This window comes from Parasteatoda tepidariorum, chromosome 12 (genome assembly GCF_982258835.1).
Source record: "Parasteatoda tepidariorum strain Cologne lab strain chromosome 12, Ptep-v5.0, whole genome shotgun sequence".
NCBI lineage: Eukaryota > Metazoa > Arthropoda > Arachnida > Araneae > Theridiidae > Parasteatoda > Parasteatoda tepidariorum.
In genome coordinates this window covers 48,560,483-48,585,485 of record NC_141766.1, presented here as the reverse complement: position 1 = coordinate 48,585,485, position 25,003 = coordinate 48,560,483, and the positions used below count along the sequence as shown (strand labels likewise).

Sequence of the window (25,003 nt, the reverse complement as noted above, 5' to 3'; positions counted from 1 at the left end):
AAAAGAAAATCAATCAAATTCATCAGAAAAATTAAAACTCACTAAGTCACAGGTCAAGCATCAACTTCAAAAGCAAGTAGAGGAAAAGAAAACACTAAAAACTGAAAAAACGTCGCCCCCTATTATAATGCGCAGAAGAAGTTTAAAATGAAATGGAAAAGGTCAGGAGAAAGATCTTTACATTTATTTAGATTATTACATCTAAATAAATGATTATTCAAATGTGTTTTTAATTTTCTATGAGTAGAAATAATTTTGACTTTTGGATACTTTTTACGTGCTGAAATATATTTTTTAATAAAAATTATAATTAATAACCTTCATATTTCAGCACACGTGCTGAACCCATCGTTAAATCTAATGAAAGGTGGGCTAGTTTTGCGTTGGTTTTAAAAAAATTATTACAGCTAAATAAAAAATTATTACAGCTTACAATAAAAAATAATTCAGCTAATCAAAGACTTTAAGCAAAAATCGCTAAAATCAATTGTTTGTGGTCACCAAACTATTTTTATTTTGATATAATATTGTTTTGTTGTTTTATATTTTGATTTAATATATATAGATGGGTAAACTTTATCTTAGAAAAATAATGTTCAGTTGTCTGCTTTTAAAATTTCTTAGAATGTTTTTATTTTATTTTATAACAGTGGTTGAACAGTCGACCCATTTTTTGGGCTTACGACTTCTATAGTTCAACTCCGTAGCCTTGCAATTTTGAACCCAATCCAGAAGACAAGGGAACTCCTGGATCAAATATTGGGAGAAATTTGCCTTCGTGGAGGACTTATTGTTGAAACTAACCCGTTAACATTGGACATGAATTTGAAACTAACATTGTTGAAACTAAAAATGTTGTACGTAAGTAATAATAATGTTTTTAGCGTTAATAGAAAAAAAATTTCAGTTAAATACAAGTATCCAGTTATGATGGAAAAACTTCAAATTAGTATAAAAAATATTAAAAATAAATTTTAAGCATACATTTTAAATCACTTTTATCCAGAATTACAATAATAAAAACATATAATTGTTATTAAACATGTAATTATGTTATTCTTTATCCAAATTTAACTTCATTATGCGATTTGACAATTTTAATGCTCTTATATATTAAAATCTCGAATTTCCACTTACCTTTCCCACAGTATAATACACTGAAAAATGTTCATGTCTGGGGATTTTGATGGCCAACGGAAGTGTCTAAATTCAGAAGAGTGCTCTTGGATCCACTCCCAGACATGAACATTATTGAACATATTTGGGATACCTTGCAACGTGATGTTCAGAAGATATCCCCCCCCCTTTTACTCCCACTGGTTTATGGACAGCCCTGCAGGATTCATGGTGTCAATTATCTCCAGCACTACTTCACACATTGATCGAATTCATGCCACTTCGTGTTGCAGCACTTCTGCTTGCTAGCGGGGCACTACACGATATTAGGCAGGTATACCTTCAGTGTAAATTATATCTGTATAAATTTTATAATTTTTCTTCCACATTAGTAACTCTCTATTTTTATCAACAAAAAAAAAATTTCAAATTTTTAACTTATAAAAAATATTTTTAAACATTGTTACTGAAAGTGTGTAGGAAAAAATAGCCTACAAGTTTTACAAAAGTTTTTAAGTTAAGTTTTTAAGTTAGGTGAGTTTAAGTTTTTACAAAAATTTTCCACATGGGATTGTTGAAATCAATGGTTATTGAACTGAAATGATCTCACTTTTGCTATTCTTGAACCACATCTAGAACATAAAAATAGCTTTCTCTAAGGTGTAAAATCACTTAAGATTTCTTTCAAAGACCCAAAAGTTAAAACAGTGTAAAATAAAAAATTCAAGATTTAGAAAATTGGTCTTTATTTTAACAGTAAAAAAAGTTCCACCAACGTTTATGTACAGGGAATAACCACAATAATGAACTGGAGTTAAATTGATGCAATTGTTCTAATTTACATTTACAAAATACAAGTGTTAAAATTTCCTGAGTTGTTATTGAACTAGAATGATCCCACTTTTGCTATTCTTGAACCAGATCTAGAACATTAATACAGCTTTCTCCAAGGTGTTAAATCACTTAAGATTTCTTTCAAAGAACCTAAAAATTAAAAGAAATAAGTTTTATACTGAAATATGCCTACATTTTCCTAACATATTTCCTAAAATTTTAAAAATCAAATTATTATCTCCTTTAATATTTTTTCAGTAAATAAAAATCATTAATATAATCTGTAATCTTTTTATGCCACAACCTTGAATTGAATGCAGAATAAACTTTAAAGATTCCCTCTATATACCACATTAGAATAGAATTCGAGAACCGTTTATATGATTGCTGATGTTTTGATATCATTAAAATTCTTTAAGTTCTTTATTACTTCTCACGGTTTCTGTTCCGCCAACACATTTGATCCACTTTCCCTATTTCTTAAAAATATTTCAGAACATTTTAAACTTGTTAACACATTATATGGGTGATATGCCCTTGAATTGATTTTTGAAGACGCTTAACTTTTAGAGAAAGCAGTAAAATCCCTTTCCCTTTTTGTTTGTATTTCAAACGAAAAACTTTAACATAACTAAAGGACTTTATCAGTAGCAATTAAGCATAAGAACGCATGTGGTAATGCATGTTTAATATTACTTTCATAATAAATGCAGATATAATTTTATGCTTAAATTTAGCTTTTTTTAGTTGAAAATGTATGTAGCATGATAGTGTAACACTGGATAATGTTTTGCTCTATTCTTGCTTTCCATGCAGATTTCTTTTATGGTTAATATTTGTAAAATAGATACTTTTTTGCAAGATAAAGGTATATTAATTGCTATTTTAATTATCTCTAGTGTTTATGAATTTAAAACCTGTTTTGTCTCTTTTAAGTATTTCAAAAGGTGATTTTCTATTTAACGAATTTTCTATCTAGCGAACTTATTATCGGGATTTAGCGACTTTGTTAAATAGAGGTCCGACTGTATATATATATATATATATATATATATATATATATATATATATATATATATATATATATATATATATATATATATATATATATATATATATATATATATATATATATATCTGGATATATATGTATATATATCCAGATATATCTGGATATATGTGTATATATATGTATATATATCCAGATATATCTGGATATATGTATATATATATATATATATATATATATATATATATATATATATATATATATATATATATATATATATATATATATATATATATATATATATATATATATATACACATATGCAGGATGAGGAAAAGAACTCCTTCTCATCCCTTCCACTGCCGCCATAATTCCAGCGTCACAACTTCCCCGCTCCATCGCCTCTCCTTTTTTTAACCCAAAGACTCACTCTTCGTTTTGTTGCTGAACAATCAACTGCATAGCCCAGACGGGGCTTATGGCCCAATTTCCTGAACATTTCCTAATTTTTTCATAAACTATTCATATCTAATCATATATGTCAAATATATATATATATATATATATATATATATATATATATATATATATATGTCAAATATATATATATATATATATATATATATATATATATATATATATATATATATATATATATATATATATATATATATATATATATATATATATATATATATATATATATATATATATATATATATATATATATATATATATATATATATATATATATATAAGGTATACAGAATATGTAGGAATCGCGAAGTCTTGTGTTCTGATTTATTTTTTAAAAGAAATGCCTTATATAGAATTTTATTTTAGCCACTTTTTACTTATTAAACATACAGAAAAGCGAATTACTTAACAGTGTAAGCATAAAAACATTAAATGATAATTACCTCAAAATACTGAAATTATTCCTTTGAAAGGTATTTGAATTAAATCAAAGACTCAATTAGAGATTTCTTTCTTTCGTCTTAGAAAGAGCTCATTTGTGGCTACACCTTTTAGTAGAAAAAAAAGAAAAACAGAAGATCTAAACAGCAGAAATTGAGCAGGTGGGAATACAGGAAGAGTATTGTCCAGGAACTGAGATTGACATCATTGATTCAACAGCTTTCTTCATGGACGCCATTTCCTAGCTTTCAACAAGAAACAAAAGAAATCGTATTTATTTTATTTTATTCTTTCAATGGATTTCAGAAAGAGCATGATTAATTTATTTCTCTAATTGAGATTCCCTTTTCGGGAAATCACTACTTTTAGGACAAAGCAAAATGTTTAATTTGTAATGAGGATCAAGCTTAATGGAAGAAAAAATAAAAAATGAATATTTTGTGGAAATTAACAGAATTGTTGCCTCAGAAAATGATGCATTAATTATTATTAAATAAATTGTCCCTGGAAACTGGAGCGATAAGACATGACTTGATTAAAAATTTCATTTACTCCTAAAATATAAAAACAGGAGAAAATAGATTTTTAAGAGCACGTATCATCCCATAACTGCCAACTTTTACGCATTTGGCGTAAAATTTTATTTTTATATTTAAAGTGGTAGTAAATATATATTATTTTTTATTTTATAAACTTAATATTTAAGGCATTTTGATCACCACTATTCTTAAAAAAATTAAGCACGTATATATATATATATATATATGCGGTACTGTCGTAGTTCTTCATCAATTATGTTCTTCATTTTTCAAAAATCAATTATTGTACATATCAAATCATGTTATATCTTTATTTTAAATTAAAGTCTACAATCAATATTTCTAATGTTATGTAAAAACGTCAATTTGTCATATTGAATTTTTCATTGTTTTATTATTTCACAAGCGAACGGCTTGATTTTTTTTTATGGCTACCACAATGTATTCGAATGAACTTCAATGTATGTCATAATTAAATATGTGCTAGTTAAAATATAGAAATTTAATAAGTGAAATATGTATCAATTTATGTTAATATTTATTTATGTCAACTTACGTATATATATGTCAAATTATGTTTATATTTATATATGTCAACTTAGATTCGATGAATCAGATATTCAAATGTTATATTTACTCAAGCAAAGTGCTTGTTTTTCTATTAGCTACCACATCGACTGCTAAATTCAAAATGTTATTACTATAAATTTTCTGTAAATTTCTAGATGTATGGGATAGGGGCCGCTAAGAGGCCCAGGTGCCCAATTTTTGTAAATAAAAGTAAAGTAACTGTCGTAGTTCTCAGTTTAAGCTTTTTCAAGTACAACGTATTCTTTTGCGTAAAATTGAAATTTGAATTCCATTTAGATACCACTGGGAAAAATCATAATGGAAGCGATTAAAAGTTGGCAGGTATGTCATCCCGGCAAGCTAGGATTAACACTTTCGCTCCGACTGTCACAAATACGTGCCAGCATAAAACCGTATCAATCAGGGTAAAAAGATAAAACTGGTAATCTAAGTATTTATTTAGCAGTTTACTTGTGAGCGGAGTTATAATTGTTTGATTTATTTAATTCACCATTACTTTGTTCGAAATAAAACTATTTAGTTATACTTTGAATTAATATTGATTATATACATGATTAAACTAACAATAATTAAAGTAAAAGCAAAGTAAGTCTGTCAAATTAGCAACGACTACATTTAAGTTACCGTTTTTTTTTTAATTACAACTTGATTCTGATTTTGTACGAATGCTTTTCTGAATCACCCGTCCCCAAGGGGTTAATCTTCATCTAAACTACAACTAAGTTTTATTTTATAACCGGTGTTGAACAGCTGACCCAATTCTGAGTTCTAACAATGTACAATTCCCAGCGATACCAACTTTCTCTGGACAGCAAATATATATTTTAAAGTGGTAGTTTATCATTTGTGATTCTTGGTTTAATAAATTCAATTTAGTAGATTTTTATCCACCACTATTTCTAAATAATTCGTAGGCTTATAAAAATCACCACTTAATTGTACTTATAGCAGCCTAAGCGTGGAGGTAGCGGGTTCGAATCCCGCCGTAACCCTGGATGTATTCTTTGTGATGTCTTTCTCTGAATTGTTCTATCTGTATTTTCTACTTGACAATGACTTATAAGCCTATATTGAGCACACAAGTCAGCAAATGTATGTAATTTCAATAAAACCAATAAACCAATGTACTTATAGCATGCATAAGTACAATACGTACATGGACCGAGGAGGACGACAACCCCAAGGGGTCGCCCCCAACAAATATGTAGTATGATTAAGACAAGTGTGGTTATTCAACCAGGACGCCTGGGTCACCACCGTAACAGAGCTCACGACATAACTTTCCCTCATTGATTATTTTTCTATTGTATATATCTATTTTATTTTCATCTTATTTTTATTCAATTTGGGTTGATTATCGTGCGTTGTAAAGACATTATATATATATTATATTATATTTAACCCAGACCTCCCTTAATAATATCGATCATCATAATCTTCATGATTATTTTTTTTTAATATTGTTTATGATTATATTGTCATTTAATTATACTCCATGCCACTCAACATTTCGTGATTGTCCATGTCACACGAACCCCCTCTCGATTTTTTTGGTGCTGAGCACCCCCTCTTCCTCCCATCTCCGTTTCTCTTCACTATTCCTCATCATCGACTTATTACTACAGATGAATCGGTTAATGCCGCTTCGCGGCAGCGCACCGAGATTTATGTGATTTTTACCATTCTACCATTCTTGTACTTATGGCATGCTATACCACTTAAAAAGTAAGCAAAAGTAGTAAAATATTTGCAAAATTTACATTGTAGTTATTTACCGCTTTTTAATTATTTCGGCGTGTCCGGAGCAGTTGGCATCTCTAAATTTCGTACCCTTGACAATTTGGAACCAACCTAAAAGGTATGTGAACTCCGGGATCAAGAATTGGGACAAAGAAGCATTCGTGAAAGATTTTTTAGTGTTAACGCATTATCGTTACATGCAGAGGAAAACTTTCCATGTTTAGCCCGATGTCAAGAGGGTTCAAACCCGTAAGCCGTCTACCACGGATGATATTTTAAGTCAACACTGTGATCGGTGTGAATCGGGAGCAAAATTCGCATTAACTAGTCACCGCTGGGATTGAAACCCGGGTCAACTCATAGGTATTTACAATTTTGTAAAGTGTGGGGAAATCAGATTTCCGGTTAGGTACTTTAAAATGCTTAGGCCCAATGAAAAATTGCAGTTAAAAATTAATTGAGAAGATTGTTTTATTAAATTAAATAATCAAAATGGTATTTTGATGAATTTTTGAAGTATCTAATTCTACTACCTGTAATGTTAATTTTCAACATCAGAAAAAAGCATGAAAAGTATTACATGTAATTAAAATTGAAATAATTGCTAGACAAGGCATTAACTGTGTTTTATGCGCTATACCATTAAATTATATATTTACTCACCTATAGGCCTTGGATTTGATAAAAATAGCAATTATTTATATTGGAAATGTAGTAAAAATCTTGTTTTAAGTTTCTTTTACTACTTTTTGCTCCAATAACCTAATTAAGCTCTAAATATTCGAGTAAATAGTTTTGGGATTTGACAAAAATTAATAAAAAAATCTTTTTTTCTTATTATTATACAATTTTATTATACCCTCTATAACTATATAAATGTTGCTATGAATGACCGAAATTGGTGATTGTTGACTTCCATCGATGAATGTTGACAATCACATAGTAGCTTTGGTAAATGTCCGAAATATATACTAGTTGAGTTAAGTGCCAATGCCCAGTATACATTTAACCAGTACTCCGAATATTGATATTTCTCCGAATTTATTCTCATCAGATATTAAAATGTCAAATAAATATAATAATATCAACGAATAAATTAATATCAAATAGGATATAACGAATATATCGAACATTCACCAAAGCGACTATGTGATTGTTGACATTCACCGGTGAAAGTCGACATTCTCTTAATTTCGGTCAACATACATATTATATGCATATATTTATTATACACTGTATAACTATGCATCTGAAATATTCTACACATACCTTCATATCGCATTTTGTTGTGCATTGTTGGACATGTCTTACCCTAAAATAAAACATTTTAAAAGCAGATATAATAACTGTAACATTAGTACTTTGAAAATATTATGAAATAAAATTTAAATTGAACTTTAGATTATTTCGTCGCACCAAAGTTTAAGGTTTAAATTTTTATTTTTAGTTTAATAAAAAATAATTCAAGATAGTTTTCTTTTGACTTCTACGCTATTATAATGAAATGGAATATAGTCTAGAGATGGAACTAATAGAGTAGACAAATGGTACATTTGAGTTATTAATTTCCATAAAATTCCCCGTTAATTCAGGCAGAATGGCAAAATTGTATTACACTTTCATATTTAGTTGCATGATAAAACTCTTGATTGTTAATTAGCAAATTTTTAAAAAATCAAAATAAAACGTTTTTTATGGAAGAAGACTTGAAAGTAGCTTCTTAATTTTTACTTTGAATATGCTACTCAAGATTATTTTTTCTCTTCAAAAAATGGGTAACGGTATCTTTTTTGGGATTACGATCAAAATAAAATAAATAATGACATATTAGGTACCTTACGAACCATTTGAACTTGATAAAACTTTTTAAAAAGTAATTTATTTTCTCGTGAATTTTCAAATAAGAAATAAATGAAAAATTACTAATTTCGTTTATTGTTAAATCTTATTGTTTAATGTGACTTAATTATAAATTGAAGAAGAATTTGTAAGAAATATATTTCATAAAAATCAATAAAAGAAAACTGTACCTCTCTCCTTCGGAAGTCAATATTCGTTCTTACGACCCTTTGATTCAGAGGTAGAGGGGGCCGGAAATTGTTCCCTAAGGGTGCTTTGGGGTTATTTTCGGCTCCTTGCATGAGTTTTCGGAGGATGTAGAGCTGAAAAACAATAAATGGCTAAAGAAAATAACAAAAAGATTCCCAAATCAACTTTGGTGAATAAATTCAGAAAAGTTAAAGGAACTCCGGTTTGGCAGTTTATGGTCCATCCTCAGCACAGGATTAAATCGTGTGCCAATCTATGAAACGAATTTTAAAGGAAGTGAAAACTGAAAATTGAATAATTCTAATCTTGATTGAAATGATATTTTTAATTTATTTAAAAAAATAAGCTTTACTTTTATCGTAACTAAAATATGAAACATAATTCTTTGTTATAAGAATTTTTCAGATGAAGGTATATACTGACTTCATATTTTATATTTTATTTTATAACTGTAGCTGAGCAGCTCACACAAATTTGAGTTTACGATAACAAATATTCAACTCCGGAGCCTTGTAATTTGGAACCCAATACGGGAGACAAGGGAGCATTTTGATCAAGTATTGGGAGAAATTTGCCCTCGTGGAAGATTTTTTGATGGAACTAACCTTCATTTGCGTTACATGTAGAGAAAAACCACGGAAACCTCCCACGGTTAGCCCAACGGCCAGGTTACTGCGACCCATGATCTGTTTACCACTGAGGATATTTTACGTCAGCACTAAAGATCGGTGCGAGCCGAGTGCGGAATTCGCATCGACCAGCCGTCGCTGGTATTCGCACCGGGTAATCCTAATTAGGCGGTGAGCGCTCTATCCTCTGAGCCACAACTTTCAGAGTTTATATTTTATTTCATAACCATCGTTGAATAGCTGACCCGATTTTTGGGTTTACGACTACTAATGTTCAACTGCGTAGTCTTGTTATTTTGAACCCAATCCAGAAGACAAGGGAATTCCTGGATCAAGTGTTGGGAGAAATTTGCTTTCGTGGAGGACTGTTTGATGGAACTAACCCGCATTTGCGTCATATGGAGAGGAAGACCACGAGAAACACCCACGGTTAGCCTGACGGCAATGGGACTCTAACTCATGATCCGTCAACCACTGAGGATATTGCACGTCAGCACTGTGGTCGGTGCAAGCCGTATGCGGAATTCGTATCTACCAGCCATCGCTGGGATTCGAACCCGATTCACCTTCTTGGAAGGCGAACGCTCTATCCCCTGAGCCATCATGGCACTGAGTATATATTTCTAGAGGTATACACCGGTGAATGATTGCTATAACGGATCACTTTGTATAGCGAGTGAAAAAGAAATATGGTTTCCTGCCTAGTGGAATAAAATAATGCCAGAATGATAGAACATTACAATGATTACTCCTAGAAGTGCTTCCGCAAGTGCTAGTGTAATTACAATAGAGTTAAACAGCACTTAAACACACTAACCTATGAAAATCATGAATTTATATGTGTGTAAAATTTCTTTACATATTAAGGTAGTCAATTCAAGAATTAAAATTTTTTTTAAAAAAAGCATAAGTTGTTTTACACATTTATATGCAAAAATTAAAACTATCGTAAAATACATATAAGTTGGCAAGTAGAGTAGTCTAATAGTCTGCTTTTTTATTTATTTCATTTTTATTCCTTTCTTAAAGGGTCCCGCAGTGGACTGATCGTTAAGACACGGTTCTCAGCAGATCACCGAAGTCAAGCATCACTGGCTACGGTCAGTGTGCGGGTGGGTGACCACTTGGATCAGTCTGCGTAGGGACCGAGTGTGTGCGGTATTGGTCCTCGTTAAACTGTGCTACCGTAAAGTGCTCGACTTTGCGCGCAGGTCGTCGGGCTACCGAAGCAGAGGTGCCATCCCCTCCGCAGAGGATCAAAATTGTGATGGCGTGTCTTCGGATCATCCTCCGGGATGTTTCCCAGACCGTCGCCAATAGCCCATTGTGCAGCTCTAGTGCGACGTAAATTAACAACAACAACAATTTCTTAAAGGAATAATAAATCTTCCGATAAGACGTTAAAGGCGTAAATCTGGAAATATAAGTACTAGAATTGTATGGCCAGGAAGCTAACAGTTTAGTGCATTTGCTTCAAATGATGCGACACAATGTCGAATTCGGAAATGGGACACTACAAATGAGCCCAGAAAATCGGGGTTAAAATGTTCGCTTACCAAAGAATCAAACCCAGTTTCGAAACCGAAAATAAAAATGCTAAAAATATATAGCAGTAAAGCTCTGAGGTTCGAGAATTCGTTTAAAAATGAGGCGACCTAGGTCTGAATCTGGAAATAAAGACAACAACAAGCATGTAACCCTAGTCCTTCAATTGCAAACTGTCTCTTTATCGGAATCGACTGTTCTATATCTTTAGAAGGTGATGGAGGTAAGAGATGCTTCTCATCTTTTTTTTTTCGCAGACGGATTAGGGAATCAGAATTTATTTTAAAATTCAAAAGAAAACGAATATAAAATATTACCCTTTTACTAGCAATATGCATTTAAAAACCTATATACAGTATATTATTCACAGCATATTAGCCTATTTCCGGGCATAGTCGGAATTCCGGGCATTTGCTTCTCATTGAGTTAAACCACATTGAAATTCAGGTGATAGCTGGTTGATTTATATTCTGTTTGCAACGAGTTCTTAGGCTTAGCTGTTAACCCAAAGTACCTAACTATCTACAACATTCAAAGGGACTGGGAAATCACAATACAGTAAGCAAATGTTTTCAAAATTCCACGAGCATTTATAACGTGCTTACTCTTTGATATGTAATTGGTTTTTTGGGACAACATACATTTGCTGGCTTGTGTCACCAATCAAAAGGCTTGTAAGCCTCTGTCAAGTAGAAGGACAGATAGAATAAAATAGAGAAAGTAAGTACGGATATACCTCTGGGGTTGCGCCGGGGTACGAGCCCGATACTTTCACTCCACGGAGGGTTTGGCGGACGATACCGCTCAGCGAGCAGGAGTCCACCTTTGATATATAAGTTTTAAATTTATGAAATATGATTCTGGACAAGTAATTTTAAATAATTTAATTAGATCAGCGATGGCTCAGGGGATAGAGCGTTCACCTTCCAATGCTGCAAACCGGGTCCGAATCCCAGTTGATACGAATTCCGCATCCGGCTTGCACCAACCACAGTGCTGACGTGAAGTATCCTCAGTGGTAGACGGATCACGGGTTAGAGTCCCCTTGCCGTCAGGCAATCCGTGGGAGGATCTCGTGGTCTTCCTCTCCATGTAACGCAAATGCGGGTTAGTTCCATCAAAAAGTCCTCCACGGAGGCAAATTTCCCCCTACACTCGATCCAGGAGTTTCCTTGTCTTCTGGATTGGGTTCAAAATTACAAGGCTACGGAGTTGAACATTAGTTGTCGTAAACCCAAAAAATTGGATCGTCTGTTCAACGACGGTTATAAAATAAAATGATTTAATTAGAGCCGTGGTGGCTCAGGGGATAGAGCATTCGCCTCCCTATGAGGTGAACCAGGTTCGAATCCCTGGTCGATACGAGTTCCGAACCCGGCTCACACCGACCGCAGTGCTGTCGTAAAATATCCTCAGTGGTAGACGGAACAAGGATTAAATGGACAAATTGTCTCTATGATTTTTACTAATGAACATGTGTTTCCCCTATAAGTAATAAATAGTAGTAACAAATATTTTATGCCTAAAGCGAGCTAAAAATTAAAATGTTTTATGACCTGTTTTTATTTTTCCGAGTAAGTGTCGATTCAGAAAATTAAAATTTTCTTATTTGAATAGCAATTTTTTCTAAATAATGTGTTTGAAAATAAGTAACACAATACCAATAGTTTTCAGACTTCAAGATTATCTTAGCTCAAGACTAATTTTATTTCATTTTAGATTTATCAAGATGTTCAATATTTATCTTATCTCTTATACTTATTTTTCAAAATTTGGATTGAGTATTTTCATTTTCACAATAAAAATCGCTATAAAATAGTTATTGGAAGAATTCAATGCGTATTTTTAATTAAGTCTTTATGATGCGTGATTCTCTTCTGGACTTCTGCAAGCTGTGTAAAAATATAACCTGTTGGTTTACAAAGTATTAGAAAAAAATCCTGCATTACTTGCTCCATATAATGCTTCAGCTTGAGTAAATGCGAGTATTCATTAATAAATCCATAATATTTAGATAAATCTTGCCTGTTGTTTTGTAATGTAAATGGGCCTATTCATCACTATCCACGTGACAGTTTCCTGACATCCGGGCATTGTTAGAGAACCCTCATAAGTCATAAAAAATCGGGTGTCTGGAAGAAGATTATGAATAGATAAATGTTGAAGTTTGGCTTCCTCCCCTGAAAATCGAATAATTATTAGAATTCTAAGTTATTGAGAAATATAATAAAATTAAGAAGTGAAAAGTCAATGTACAGAGTTTCTCTGTAATTCATCGTTAACTAATTTAGTAATTTAGGTAAAGAAAAATTTGCAAAAAATAATCTAAATCAAAACATTATGCATTACTGTTTTACCATCACGAGAAAAACTACAGGAAGGAGCTTTACCTCGTAACGAGAAAAAACTGGAAGTGAATTTCTTATTTCTAGCTTACTTCAAGGAGGAATGAATTGCAAGTTGCAACCAGGACTTAATAATCGAAATGAAATATATAATAGACTGTTTCTTGCTTGGAGAAATAAGAGTAGATAACATATATTTAGGAAAAATAACAGCTTCATAGTTTTAGCTTCTTCCTGAATTATGAAAAACTATGCCTTTTAAAGATTTAATTTCAAATATCACACCTGGTAACATGTACGGTTGCTGAGATTTTACAAAAGGGTAATAAACCAACACTTAAATTTGGAAATAATTTCTAAAAATTGAACTACCTAAATATTTAATAGCTAAAATAGTTTACAAAAAAAAATCATATGTACTTATTTTTTAATTATTGGTTTGTCGTGGTAGGTTGAAAATTTCTTTTGAAACTTTAAACTGAAGATTTAATACGTCAAAAAGCTCTAATGTTGAAACTTTTCTTCAACGGTCATACAAGTTGACAGCTATGAATGATATATGTTACCTCGGGGGGAGGCGAGGCAGTCTGCCACAAAAACCTCTTCTCTATCTTAACACGTTCACGCCGTGGTGACCCACCGGTGGGTCACGTTAGATTTTCTCATCTTGGCGGCGCACCGGAGTAAAAACTGGTAACAAATAAATTTCATTTTTTAGTTTTTTTCCGAGAACAATAAAAATCCGTAACTACCAATTGTTTTCAACGGATACAATTTTTATATTGAATTGCTTCTTCGCCGTGATAAATTTCCTTACAGTGAATTATTATTGTTGAGAATAGATTAGCTCCTCCCGAATATTATCTAATATTGAAATAGTTCTTCTACCAGTATTTTCTCTTTTCCTGTACCAGTATTTTCACTTTTCCCGGCGTGAACGTGTTAAATTTGCTTGTTTAACCCTTTCGCGCCGACTGTCACAAATACGTGACAGCAAAAAACCGTATCAATCAGGGTAAGAAGATAAAACTGGTAATCAAAGTATTTCTTTAGCAGTTTATTTGTAGGCGGAGTTATAATTTTTTGATTTATTTAATTCACCATTACTTTGTTCAAAATAAAACTATTTAGTTATACTTTGAATTAACATTGATTATATATATGATTAAACTAACAATAATTAAAATAAAAGCAAAGTAAGTCTGTCAAATTAGTAACGACTACATTTAAGTTACCGTTTTTTATTTAATTGCAACTTGATTCTGATTTTGTACGAATGCTTTTCTGAATTCCCCGTCCCCAAGGGGTTAATCCCGCTACTTCATTTTAATTTTCTCTCAGTAAATGTTATTGAGCCCCAACTTTCACCATTCATTTGCGCTTCGGCGACTTATTATTTATTTCCACTCAGATGAATTAGTTAGAGCCCCTGGTGGGGCTGATGCTAAGATAACCACCACATATGAGTGAGTAATGATATATGTTATAACTGTGACAAATGATGGGGATCACAATTACTTTATTCCTTCCAGAATAAACAAGAAATGGAATGCCAATTTTTAGTACTACCAGTTTTATCTCATTTTTAGCTAAAGCTTCCGTCGAAGTTTTTCTCGTGATGTCAAGTCAATACTGATGACTAACGCAATTAGGCCTAAGTGGACTTGAATTGCTTTTCTGTAACATATTTATTAAACTTTTTCATTATAGTTATATATAAAGGGGCTGGTAAGAGAACAAGGTAAGTTCGGATTCATAAATTATTCTTGAGATACAAGTGGAATAAAAAAAAATTGGTCTCTGTAGTCTTTCTCGCTTTTTCCACGGACGAGGATTGAGGTTCCATTTGTGCTAAGTTCTTGCTCTAATTGAAACGCTAACTTGATTGATGTTGTCGTCAGCCATTAAGATAGAGGGGGTGCGATTGTTCTTGTACTCAAGTGGCGCCATCTACGGCCAAGAATTAGACGTCACATCCGTTTATAGGGCGAACCCATTCATATATCCATTCATTCGTCACAGATCGTAATTTTGATCTGATCCAGAGAACGGTCAATCTCCAATTCAGTACTCCCAGAGGTATTGATTTGTTACGAGAACATGAAGAACTTTGTGACCTGACAGGTTTATCGTACACCAGTCACCATTTATTACACGGGGAGTCTTCAACCGACTGGAATCGAATTCCCGTTCTTACAAACGTGAGCCCAGCGCCCTGCAAGCTGGCTATGCCTGCCACTAACTTGATTGATTGTAAATGCAATAGAAAGGCTTCGTGCAAGAACCACTCTAGTTCATGTTTTAATATGGACTTGTATGACTAGGACTAGGGTGATTTTTCCGTTATTATTTTGCTTAAAATTCTTAGATTCTTTTATAAAAAACACAAATGCTTACCCCCATATATTATTCTATGTAACTGACTGGTAAGAATTCTAAGCTCTGGATTTGACAAAGCTCCCACCTATAAAAAATAATTTTAAATTTTAACATTCAGTCACATACTGCATAACTCATGAATTATATATATATATATATATATATATATATATATATATATATATATATATATATATATATATATATATATATATATATATATATATATATATATATATATATATATATATATATATATATATATATAATATATATATATATATATATATATATATATATATATATATATATATATATATATATATATATATATATATATATATATATATATATATATATATATATATATATCAGGAAAAATGTTTTACACAATAGAGTAGAGAAATATATTTCCAGACTCGTTCCTTCAACCTTCATTATAGCTTGGCAATAATTGGAATAGAAAGTGCAAATTAATTAATATAGAAAAAGTCAAATTAGTCAAAAGATAAAAGTAGTTGATAGGCTTAATTCTACTATAAGAATCAATCATATAGAAATGTATTAATACAAGAAAATAACTTTAAAATGATTCACTATTTCATTTTGCTTTAAATGATAAATATAACTAATTTACCGTAATTAGTGTATTTAAATGGATTTTTTTTGGGGAAAATTTTAATGAGTTGAAGGTGAAAGCATGCGTTAAGCAATGCTGCTTTATCAAGAGATTTTTTTCTATGGTGGTTCTAGCGTTGATATATTTTTTATGAGGAAATAAAGCAACACTTTCAAAAATAATACTGCTTTAATATATATTCTCAGAAATAGATTTTAAAATTGATTTTCTGAATTATTTCAACAATAGGAAAAAGTTAGAAAAGGACTTTTATGTATATGTATTTCAGCTAAATAAAATAATCAAAAAGAACATGATTGTATGATTGTCATTATTTTGCTAAAAAATATTCTAAATGACATTTCTTACATCAAATAAATGCGATAAAAGTCTAAAAGCATAAAGTACGCTATGAATTTAAGAACAACTTCTCGTATTAATGATTCACGTAATATATGAATTGAAGAGATATAGTGGAAGAATATAGTACATGAATTTAAATTATAAACGTATGAATTGAAGATACTAGTTGAAAAAGGTATCAAATGACATTCTTAAAAAGCACAGAATTAATGTATAAAATGGTTTACTGTATATATAGAACTTAAAATACTTTCAATTAGGTTTTGTAAAATGTGGCAATTTTTAATAAAAATATATCTTGTAAACAGCTTATTATTTTTTTTTATATAAAGCTAATTTTTCTAAATTAGCTTAAATGTCATTTGGAACCTTCTTCCACTAATTTGCTTTAATTGTAGTTCGACTCACTTGTAGCAGAACAGCTATACCAACAATTCCTTCACTTCTTCGAACAGCAACGGCTTCGGTTATGTTGTTATATAGATCAGAATTGTAACCAAATATCTGCAACTAATAATTTATTTTGATAAGATTTATTAAATTATAAGTGATTGAGAGATGTCAGCTAAAAAATTGCTGTCAGAAAAAAAATCTCCTTTATCAAAAATCGAAATCAAACGGATCACCATCGTAAAGCCTAAAACAAAAATTCATAAAAATTTATTCATAACTGAATGGCGATGAAATGAAGCTCCATTTTTTGATTATATCGCCAAATTGCAGCACTTCAAAATCTACTTCTTTCTAATCAGCCTATATATAATAAGGTTAACCCTTCGTTAATCATGCAATAGGGAAATTAAGAAACGCCACTTGGTTTTAACTTTTTCTCGGTGAAGCCGGACAATTAAAAACTAGAGTTTTCAGAGTTTTTAGTAATGATGCCAATATTTTCTAAGCCTAACCTCGAGGAATCTTTAACAAAGTGGTGTTTCAGATAAACTTTTGAATCATTCATATGTTAAGTTTAAGGTTTTAAAAGTCACCTTAAACTTATGCTGTAACGTAAACTTAAGTTGGCAGCCCTGCATGCAAATGATTCAAAAGTTTACATGAAAAGCCACTTTCTTTCAGAGCTCTCACGGTGAGGCTTTTAAAATGTTGATAAAATTTCCAACAATTCTGAAAGACTTTTTAATTGTTTACCAAACTTTAACATTTTTTTGAAAAAAGCGTAGTAGAATGCAGCTCTAGAATACTAGAGTCTGAAGCTTTCGATTTAAAAGCTTTTCCTTCATCACTTCTAAAGCAAGGCTGAGAATAAGTCATTAACACGTTCACGCCGGGGTGACCCACCAGTGGGTCACGCTATATTGTCTCATCGGGCGGCTCACCGGAGTAAAAACTGGTAACAAATAAATTTAATTTTTTTAGTTTTTTCCGGGAATAATAAGAATCCATAACTACCGATTGTTTTTAACGGATGCAATTTGTATATTGAATTGCTTCTTCGCCGTGATAAATTTCCTTACCGTGAATTGTTATTGCTGAGAATAGATTAACTCCTCCCGAATATTATCTAATATTGAAATAGTTCTTCTACCAGTATTTTCTCTTTTCCGTCCAGCTTTCAGGCGCAACATCCGGCGTGAACGTGTTAAAAAAGCAGGTAGCTAATTCATTTCATAAATAGCTGGTTTTTGTGAGGAGCAAAAATACTCTTATAAATTTTAGCTACAAACAATTCATTCACTACAACAGTCCGTTAAAAAATAGTCTTGCACACATGTTTAAATTGCTCAAAAAAAACCTTGGTACTGGTTTTTGAAAGATTTATAATCGGGCCATTTTCTTTGTATTCAACATGTATGCACGTCATTGCTTGATTTTAATTCTGCACCCTGTGAGGGCTTTCTAAAATTTAATTCCACACTTGAGGCTATTTTTTGAAAGCCCCTTCGTGATATGCAATGATGCTTGTATGAGAATATTATGTAAATTTTTTTCACTGCTGTCAGTTTGCAACTTAGGCTATCTAAAACCAGCTCTCTCTGCGCTTATTTTGAAAATGGTGCAAAACGTTAATATGGAGAAAAGCCACAGTTTTGTGAAAATGAAAAGCATTTGTGGTCGAATTTTTTAATATTTAAAGAACTTACTCCCATGCTGTATTACCTGATCTCATAAAATTTGCAAAAGTTGAAAATACGGTAGTGGTTTTGGAAATTTTTAATTCGATGGAAAAAATGCCCCCAAATTGGCGATTTTTTTAAAAAAAGTTTAATAACTTTTAAAATATTTAAGTTATCTGTCTGTTTTAAAGCCCAGATAATTCCTTATGGCAAGATTATATATGCAATTGAAAATCATCGAATTGCTTCAAGTGCAGGGTACTTATACTATGTTTTTTTCCCTTGGCGACAAAACTTTGAAAAACATTTTAACTGGTTAAATAACTGCACGTTTTCCTTAAGGCAAAAGTTTCTTAAGGTTATTGTCTAGCAGTTTAGATTCGAGAATAAAAATGGAAAGAAAACATATGTGCTTGCTCTTCTGTTTTTGCAAAAGTTCAAAATACTGAAGTTCAAACATATGGGATTCTAAATGTTAATATCCATAGTATATAGTTTGCATTTAAACCAAATAATTAAAATAAACATAGGATATTTTTCCGTAATTATTGATTACTTTCCAAACATCTCTGAAACATTACCTTTTTTTTATAAGAACCCAACTTAAAGTCACTAATTTTAATTCTTAACTAACGAATGTATTAAATAACATCGAATTCCGAATTGAAGAAACAGAGAAATAAATAAATAAAAAAAAATCATTTCACTGAAACTGTGCTCGAACTCATCTTGTTCCTCCTCAATTTGTTGATATACTCACATAGCAACAACTTGTTCATGGTGTTACAATACTCACATAGCAATAACTTGCTCATGGTGTTGCAATACTCACATAGCACCAACTTGTTCATGGTGTTGCAATACTCACACAGAAACAACTTGTTCATGGTGTTGCAAAGTATAATTTTTTTTTATATAAAACATTTTTTTAGGAAGCAATTTAACTTGAAACTTTATTCACACTTTTTTTGCTTCTTAGAAATTAAATGGTTGATTTCTTTAAATTTCTTATAATCCTGATGCCTAAATTTGTTTCAGTTCAATGATTTTTTAAAGTTTTCTAAAACAAAATGGTAATTCATAGCTATTAAAGATTTAATAATACATACATAAAATATATAGCTCTCATATTATCATATGCATTATGCCAGCGAAAGAAAAAAAAGGCAAACTTAAATTTCTCTTTGAATCTTTCCGAAGGAGCCGATTTGATAACAAAGAGAAAAATAAAACAGGTACTTTTTTGCTCTTTGGTTTGTTGCTTAAAGAAAAGAAATAAAAAACACATTTCTTTCAAACTTTACCATTTTTTTTGTTCAATAATGTATTCTAATGAATGTAGACATTTGGCTCAAATGCTGTTGACAGGCGTCGTATGTCATTAGTAAAGCGCCTAATGACTAATTATCCACGTATTATTCATTCCGTTCAGCATATACTTTGAATAAAGACAAAAGTATATATGAAGTAGAAATCAGAAGTAAATATTTGAAAATTATGTAAAAATTTCGAATTTATTTTTTCCTGATATTTAAAAAAAGTAAATCACATTAAAAATGGATAAAGCAATAATCGAGAAAAAAATTGAGCAGAAAAATATGTAAATTTTGATAAAAAGAGCGGTCAAATTTAATCGTATATTTGGCACATATGTTTTAAAGTATATGAAATTTTATACTATATAAACGAAATAAGTTAATTAAATTAAATTTTTGTTGATCACTCAGTTTAATTAGTTGACATATGCATAGATTAGATAGATCGATTAGATAGTGAGATCAGATAGATAGATTAGATTAGATTAGATAGATTAGATAGATTAGATAGATTAGATAGATAGATAAATAGATAGATAGATAGATAGATAGATAGATAGATAGATAGATAGATAGATAGATCGATAGATAGATAGATAGATAGATAGATATTAAATATCTTCTTTCTGATTTTAAAATTAGCTCTGATTTATTTTTAAGGTAGGAACTAACTATAATAAGATATTTCTATAGCCACTAGATGGAAAAGTTTGGTTGTATGACCTTTCATACTGGATCAATTAATTTATTAAGTAAACTTCTAATAAATTTTAGCCATTATAAAATAACTTATATTATTTCATAATGGCTACAATTATAAAATAATATAAGTTTAATTATAAAATAATATATAGTTTTAACTGTCCAGTGTAATAAACAGTTTATTTTATTTATTAGTTTTTTTGTAAATTTGGGAATTTATTTTGTAAATTTATGAACAGTCACCCCCGATGAATGCAGGTAATATGTGTAGACTTTACTGATATGAAAGAATGTATGAATAAAGGATAAAGTCTATACGCGGTTTTCTATGTATGAAGGCTCTGATTTATAAACAGTCACCCTATGAGTGAAGGAAAACCAATAAAATGGCTTATTCTTAATTTAAGTCTGTAATTTAAAATCTACAACGATTAAATATATGAAAGATTTTTTAACAATTTAATTTAATTTTAAATTTATTTTAGGTTTACTTTTTTTTCCTAGTAAGGGTTTTGTTGTTTAAATTTTCCAAATACTTTTATAGTGTTTATTTCATAGCTGGCAGCACTGAAAGGTAGAAAATGTTTCGTATTTTTTCTATCAAACATATTTTTAATAATTATTTTATACGATTTAAGCTATAAAAGGGTTCCTGCCGTCCTTCAAAAGTTTTAGTAGTGGTGGTAAATTGTAGTAAACGCTAGAAAATATTTCTTACTTTAATATACCATTTTATTGTACAATAAATGTACAATAAAAATTAAAAATCACCCAAATAACCCTTATAAATTATAAACTTTTAATTAACCAGTATAATATTATAACCTTGCGCACATCCATTTTCGGGCCAATTCAATGTAACTAAAAAATCAAGCATGTTTCAGTAAGAGCGTTTCATTCAAAAAACAAATCCCTCTATCATTTATTTATGCTTCTATTTTCATATTTTGTAATCTGACAAACTTGTTGCGAAAACATTTTTGAAAGATATCAGTGTAATTTCAATTTAATTCGCTGCTCGCTTTATATATTACAATTTGTATGTTATTCTGTATTTTTCCTGCATTTTATTTTCTATTTTTTGCTGATTATGTTTTATTTTACTTAATTTGTTAAGTTTTCTTTTCAATTTTTTTGGGTGCTCCTCACACTATTGTGTTGATATATTTTGTTTTGGCTGTATTAATGCAATATTAGAAAGCCCTCTTTCTGCAGATATAATCATGTGCGCTGATTTCGAGGTTATATCTTTTCATTATTTTGCTTTCCGCTTTTTTAATTTTTTTAATTATTAATAAATTTTTAAATTTTTTTTAAATTTTTTATTTGAAGTATATATATATACATATATATATATATATATATATATATATATATATATATATATATATATATATATATATATATATATATATATATATATATATATATATATATATATATATATATATATATATATATATATAAAGAGAGAGATATATGAACAATATATGCATATGAACAATATATATGATAGATGAGCTATATGAACAATATATATAAAGAGAGAGATATATGAACAATATATATAAAGAGAGAGATATATGAACAACAATGCAATATATGAACATAACATATTTTTTTTAAATAAGATTAATAAATCGAACTTACTTCCGCTGGGAAAGAATATCCTGCTAGCGTGTGTTCAGATCCTTTATCATCTGTTCTTCCATAATGTAAATGAATTTCTTTAAATCTATATGTATAGGATAACGGTCCTTCAGTTATGTTTACTAAACCATCTGGATCCATAAATTCGGAACGAAAAATTATACTGTGTCCTGTATTCATAATTGTTCCACTTACCTAAGGAATATTTTTAAAAAAAATTTGAGTTAACATTTTTACAGCAATTGAATTCATATAACATCCTAAAGCAACATTTTTACTGATAATGAATATTTGTAATATTCTAAAGCAACATGTTTACTGCAAATGAATATATGTAACATCCTAAAGCAACATTTTTACTGTAAATGAATATATGTAACATCCTAAGGCCACATTTTTAATGAAAATGAATATATGTAACATCTAAAGCAACATTTCTACTGAAAATTAATCTGTGTAACTTCCTAAAGCAGCATTTTTACTGTAAATGAATATATGTAACCTCCTAGCACGACATTTTTACTGCGAATGAATATATGTAATAATGTTTGTAATGAAATATGTAAAAAAAAGAGGGACATATTTATTATACTTTTGAAATATGTGTTTTAATAAGCGGTACATAAGGTAAAATTTTAGACATAAAATATACCAGGTAAAAATGAAACATTTAAAAAATTTAAGTCTAAAATCAATGCTGTTGGTATCTTTGGTATCTTTGCTATAACATCCAGTACTATTTTTATGAGATATTTTTACACTGATAACTAACATAATTTGAAATAACTGGTCACGGTGGTCAAAACCATTTAAGTATCATTCCTTAGGAATTAAATATTAACCCTTTAATGGGCCCTTTATTTCTAGTAAAGGTAAATTAAAGTATTTTTGGAATTGAAATTGTTTTAAGAACAGTAATTGATATTAAAAAAAAACTCATTTAGTTTATAAAAATGCCATTTTTTTTGGTGGTAAATATATTTAACATGACCTATTAGGAGCTTACTGACTTTTATTTTTCTTTATTTATAAAATAAATTCCTTAAATGCTACAAAATTCAAAAGGAATTATGTATTTTATAACTTTTATACATTTTTTAAAAGTGACAAATGGCTACCAATTTTATTCAAACTCACTTTAAGAAAGCTGAAGTTATTGAAAAATGGAAACCTAAATTAAAAGTGGTAAAACTTGGTGGTAAGTATACTTACCACGGCCTTCAAAAGGATTGAAACATGAATAAACTTACAGCTAGAAATTGTTTTTTAAAAGCATATAAGTTAAGTTATCAACTTTAATATCAATCAGTTACAATTTTTAAAACAAAATTTTTAAATGCCACGTTTTTGCCCAAATGTTTTGTAAGTCCATACCGATTTTTTTGTCATAATAAAATAGTTTGTTAAGTTCATTAGAAATCTTTTTGTCAGAAATTAATTTTATATGTATTTAATTTGCGACATTTGACAAAAAAAAATTCATACGTTATCCACAAATTTTCTCAAAGTCTAGGAACACTTAAGTTGTTCTTTAGAGGTTAGTGATACGATGTGAAAGTAATACTTTGAGTTGAGAACAATAAAAAGTTCCAAAAGAAACACTCTTTTTAGTTAGAAGAAGAAAAAACATTTGGCAATGCCAGAGATGGGTTTTATACTCTTTTTCTTTGAAAATCGAATGCGCTTCCTTATTTATTTATTTCTTTTCTCTTTCTGCGCATCGGCGCTTCCCTCTTTTAAGCGTAAAATGATTTTCATCTAAAAACAAAACTTTCTTTTCTTTTCAAGTTTACATGCATCTCTTATTTTACAGATACTTTGCACAATTCCTTTTCAAATTTAAAATGATATTCGCTAAAAAGTTAAGCAAAAGAATAGAACTTAAAGAGTTCAATTGAAAGATTCATAACTCACTGTTTCTCTTTCATTATTTAAATATGAAGTAAATATCAATTGACTTTCTAATTGGTTTCTTTGTAAATATACTTAAATTTAATGTTTAAATGCAAATATGCTGGATATATTTTAGGGAAAATGCATGTTTAACTGTTTTTAATAAGACTCCTTTAAGAAACGGTTCTTTTTTCCAAAAAAAAAAAAAGTGGTAGCAAAAGTTATTCAATTAATACTATCTTTTTAGCAGGAGCAAGAGGATTCTGTCTGTCATAATTTTTTTTTAAAAAAGTGGTACCTACCAAAAAGCAGTAACTAATGAAACTTGCTCATCTAAGATTTAAGTTTATCACTAAAAAGAAATGCTAAGAAGACTTTTGATTTAAATAAGTACCCTTCATAACGTTAATGTATGGTGGCAGTTACAATTGTGCCATTTTTTAAACTGTTTTGGCCTACGTATCATCACTGATAATCTTTTTATAATAAAAAGTTTGCCGCCATCACTGTTTTTGAAATTTTTCGTGGATTGTGCTCTTTACTCTCATAAATCAAACACTATTTAATTTTATAACAGTCGTTGAACAGTTGACGCAAATTTAGATTTAAGTCAACTAATGTTCAACACTGTAGCCTTGTAATTTTGATCTCAATCCAGAAGACAAGGGAACTCCTATACCGAGAATTGGGAGAA

The 25,003-nt window shown here is 30.0% G+C and overlaps 1 protein-coding gene across 2 annotated transcripts in view; it reads right to left on the bottom strand.

Moving 5' to 3' along the window:
• Positions 1-1,845: 1,845 nt before the first annotated feature.
• Positions 1,846-25,003, bottom strand: part of LOC107442099 (carbonic anhydrase-related protein 10) — a 67,324-nt gene continuing 44,166 nt past the window's right edge. Inside the window, exons 4-11 of one of the 2 annotated variants that reach the window (XM_087155639.1) lie at positions 22,417-22,611; positions 17,085-17,186; positions 15,713-15,779; positions 12,996-13,150; positions 8,778-8,909; positions 8,017-8,059; positions 3,880-4,122; positions 1,846-2,100 (exon numbers count right to left, since the gene is read on the bottom strand). In XM_087155639.1, the coding sequence (XP_087011765.1) occupies positions 4,103-4,122; positions 8,017-8,059; positions 8,778-8,909; positions 12,996-13,150; positions 15,713-15,779; positions 17,085-17,186; positions 22,417-22,611 (714 nt within the window). In that variant the 3' untranslated portion in view covers positions 1,846-2,100; positions 3,880-4,102. The remainder of the gene's footprint in view (positions 2,101-3,879; positions 4,123-8,016; positions 8,060-8,777; positions 8,910-12,995; positions 13,151-15,712; positions 15,780-17,084; positions 17,187-22,416; positions 22,612-25,003) is intronic. The other variant, XM_087155638.1, reaches the window with a different exon arrangement.